Source organism: Octopus bimaculoides, chromosome 23 (genome assembly GCF_001194135.2).
Source record: "Octopus bimaculoides isolate UCB-OBI-ISO-001 chromosome 23, ASM119413v2, whole genome shotgun sequence".
Taxonomy (NCBI): Eukaryota; Metazoa; Mollusca; class Cephalopoda; order Octopoda; family Octopodidae; genus Octopus; species Octopus bimaculoides.
This window is the reverse complement of record NC_069003.1, coordinates 26,683,127-26,686,971: the sequence shown is the minus strand read 5'-3', so window position 1 is coordinate 26,686,971 and position 3,845 is coordinate 26,683,127. Positions and strand designations below refer to the sequence as shown.

General features: G+C 39.1%; 1 protein-coding gene across 1 annotated transcript in view; it reads right to left on the bottom strand.

Annotated features, from left to right (window-relative positions):
- The window catches only part of LOC106882719 (smoothened homolog), a 23,077-nt gene that overhangs the window by 12,503 nt on the left and 6,729 nt on the right, over window positions 1-3,845 (bottom strand). The window contains exons 2-3 of the mRNA XM_052975950.1: window positions 3,160-3,455; window positions 2,130-2,349 (exon numbers count right to left, since the gene is read on the bottom strand). Of these exons, the coding sequence (XP_052831910.1) occupies window positions 2,130-2,349; window positions 3,160-3,455 (516 nt within the window). The remainder of the gene's footprint in view (window positions 1-2,129; window positions 2,350-3,159; window positions 3,456-3,845) is intronic.

Sequence of the window (3,845 nt, the reverse complement as noted above, 5' to 3'; positions counted from 1 at the left end):
AACACACACTCACACACACATACATACACACACACAAACACACACACACACACAAACACACATACACATGCAAACACACACATACACACAAACACACACAAACATACCCACACACAAACATACACACATGATACACAACACACACAACATACATGAACGCAAACATATATTGGGTTGTCCGGAAAGTTTGTGCCGAGTTTTTAAAGGAAAGAGAAAGGTCAATAAATACTTGCCATTACATTTTTAATCGACCAAATATGAACCATTTTGTTGCACAATGCGTCTCCATCTTTCCTTTAACTTGAAAATACCCTCTTCCCAGAATTGAGGTGGTTTCATGGCAAATAAGTCAAAAGGTAAGCTACTATAAATCGGCACGAACTTTCCGGACAACCCAATATATACATACATACAGAAATATACACCATAAGTAGAGAGAGTGAGAGACAGAACATGAGATATTTTGATTTATTGTACAAGTCTGACATAAGCACTTTCCCTCTCCTAATACACATAACGAGAGAAAGAGAGGGAGTAGGAAAAATAGAGAAAAACATTAAAACATCTGATGTCAAGTAAGTCAACATCAAATTAGCTGCGCCAAAAAGGCAGCACCAAAACAGCTGCGCCAAAACAGCCCATACCCCATAAAGAAGCAGAGATCAAAGCCAAAAATCAAAAACAAAAAAAATACATAGGCAATGCAGAAGAAGTGTTGAGTCTGAGATAAGGAAGACCAAAAGCAAGGGAAGATGAACAGAAGGTAAGCGGATGGTAAATAGAAGGTAAACAAAAGGTGAACACAAGTTAAACAACATACCTTTATGAATGGATACATCAGAATGTCTGTAAGAAGTATAGGTTAAGTAATTTTGATCAATTACACTCTGTTGCTATTGTTGTTATAATACAGTTATAATTATGTCTGATAATTAACCAGGAATGGAACAACTGGACACAGGTGATTCAGTGTAGCTGAATAGTTATTTAGCTTTGTTTTGGAGGTTGTATGTTCTGGCAGAGAGGCAAATACTCCCAGAGACACACAGACATGTATGTGAAAAAATATACAGATAGAAAGAGTGAAAGAGAGAGGAGAGAAAGAGAGAAGGAACGAGAGGCATTGCAATTTATTAATTGAACACAATTGACAGAAACATTTCCCCTCTCTTCAGACACATAAAGAGAAATATACTCACACACATAAACAGAGAGACAGAAAGAAAGAGAGGAGAGACAGAAAGGGAGAAAGAGAGACAAAGAGAGAACAACAGAGAAAGAGAGAGTGGGGTGAGGAGAGAGAGAATGAGAAAAATGTTAAAATGTCTGATGTCAAATAAGTCAGCATCAACGCAGCATTGCTACATAGGCAGTGCCAAAACAGCTGTGCCAAAATGTCTCATATCCTGATTAACTCTTTACCTGATTACATGTCTAATTAAATAAACAGTGGCTTCAATTAATTTATATTTGAACAATTTAACCATTTTGATACCAAACCACCCAAGACTATCCATGGATTTATAATACAAACTTCCTACTTTGAAGTGAACTAAATTAAAACCTTCCATAAAAGAAAATTACAAACACCAATCACTCCGAGAGTGTAGTGGGTGCTTTTACGTGCCACCGGCACGAAGGCCTGTCAGGCAGTACTAGCAACGGCCACATTCAAATGGTGTTTTTTATATGCCACCTGCACAGGAGCCAGTCCACCTGCACAGGAGCCAGTCTACCTGCACTGGCAATGACCTCACTCGAATGTTTTTTTACGTGCCACCGGCACAAGTGCCAGTAAGGCGACGCTAGCAAATCACCACATCTCCCTGTCCCTTGTCAGTTCCTCAGTGAGGCTCAACATCTGAAGATCCTTTCTCACCGCTTCAACCCACGTCTTCCTAAGTCTACCCCTTCCACAATTAGGGTTCAACACTTAACACAGCTGTCCTCATCTGTACATATACAAGCTAAATGTCAAAACACGTTGGCAATTATGTTGCTATATACTTCATTACTTTCAAAATTAATTGAAATAAAAAAGAAGGGGGTATTTCAAAAGAAATATGGCAACAAAAGGGTTAAATATTGTCTTGGAAAACATGAAAATCTCAAATGAAAGATGAGCTTACTTCTGAAGATGCAAGGCAGGTGATGGAGAGTACCAAAGGGACACACCATGAAATGATGTGAAAATAGGCAGTTTTACCACTGAGTATATCACGGGGGGTACCAAGAGCCTTGAATGTTGTATGCCAGGCGTAGGAGAGCATGACAAACCAAAGGACGCCAGCCATTGTGAAATAGTAGATGAGGAGGAATATGATGCTGCAGGAAGCACTTTCACCAGAACTGGAAAACAACAAAAACAAAAACAATTATTATTGTTCAGTAGTTTTATTATTATTATTATTATTATTATTATTATTATTCAGCAGTTTTATTTTTATAATGTGCTTTCACTTCACTACCGAGCGCAGCTCTGTGCGCCTTGGGTATGTGCTGTGGTTTGCTGTGGTGCTCTTATGGTTACTGTATTGAAAGTATTTTACGTAGGATGTGTGCAGTGCCCAGTAGTGCAATTTTCTGTATGTTATATATATTTGTAAGTCCTGGTGTTTTTGTTATGTATTTGTCTGAATATCTTTTTATTATACCTAACGCACCTACTATGATAGGAATTGTTTCTGTTTTTAGATTCCACTATTATTATTATTATTATTATTATTATTGCAAATTTTTGTCACAAGAGCAGCTTGGGGAAGGTGGGGATGAGTCGATTACATCGACCCACAGTGTCCAAAAGGATGAAAGGCAAAGTCGACCTTGGCGGAATTTGAACTCAGAACATAGCGATGAGCGAAATACTGCTAAGCATTTCTTCCAGTGTGCTAATGATCTTGCCAGTTCACTGCCTCAACAATAATAATAATAATAATAATAATAATAATAATAATAGGCAACAGATATATATTTACAAGAAAAACATTGGTTATATATATAGGGATATATATATATACTTTGGGTATGGTAGATGAGTTCAGAAAAAATTTAGATTGAGATGAATATGGCACTTAAGTTGAGACACCAGAATTTAGTACGGTATTGATGCTTACCCAACAACATGAATGGACCAGAAACCCTATATCAGCAATTACTTACCCTGGTTGCGGTTCACCAATCCGTACAGTTTTGTCAGCATTACATACAATATCCTCTCGAGCATTTCCAGCAAACTGGGCCAACCATCCAATGCTGCCCATCACAAAGCAGATATTAATGAAAAACAGGATGAGGGCAGGATAGCGGCTGGCATTCTTCCAGTCGATCAGGAAGGTCAGCTGGATGAAAGAAACAAGTAAAGTGACCATTTGAGACAAAGATTTCATTAACACCTTGTTGAAATATCTCAGCAAGAAATAAATGACAATTGTACAACGTGGAGTGAAGGAGTGTGACTAAGTGATTAGGGTGTTGCACTCACAATCATATGATCATGGTTTCAATTCCTGGACTAAGCAGTGCATTACAGTGTATTCATCATCATCATCATCATCGTTTAACGTCTGCTTTCCATGCTAGCATGGGTTGGACGATTTGACTGAAGACTGGTGAACCAGATGACTACACCAGGCTCCAATCTGATCTGGCAGAGTTTCTACAGCTGGATGCCCTTCCTAACGCCAACCACTCCGAGAGTGTAGTGGGTACTTTTACGTACCACCGGCACGAGGGCCAGTCAGGCGGTACCGGCAATGGCCACGCTCAAAATGGTGTTTTTTACGTGCCACTTGCACAGGAGCCAGTCCAGCGGCACTGGCAACAACCTCGCTCGAATGTCTTTACAT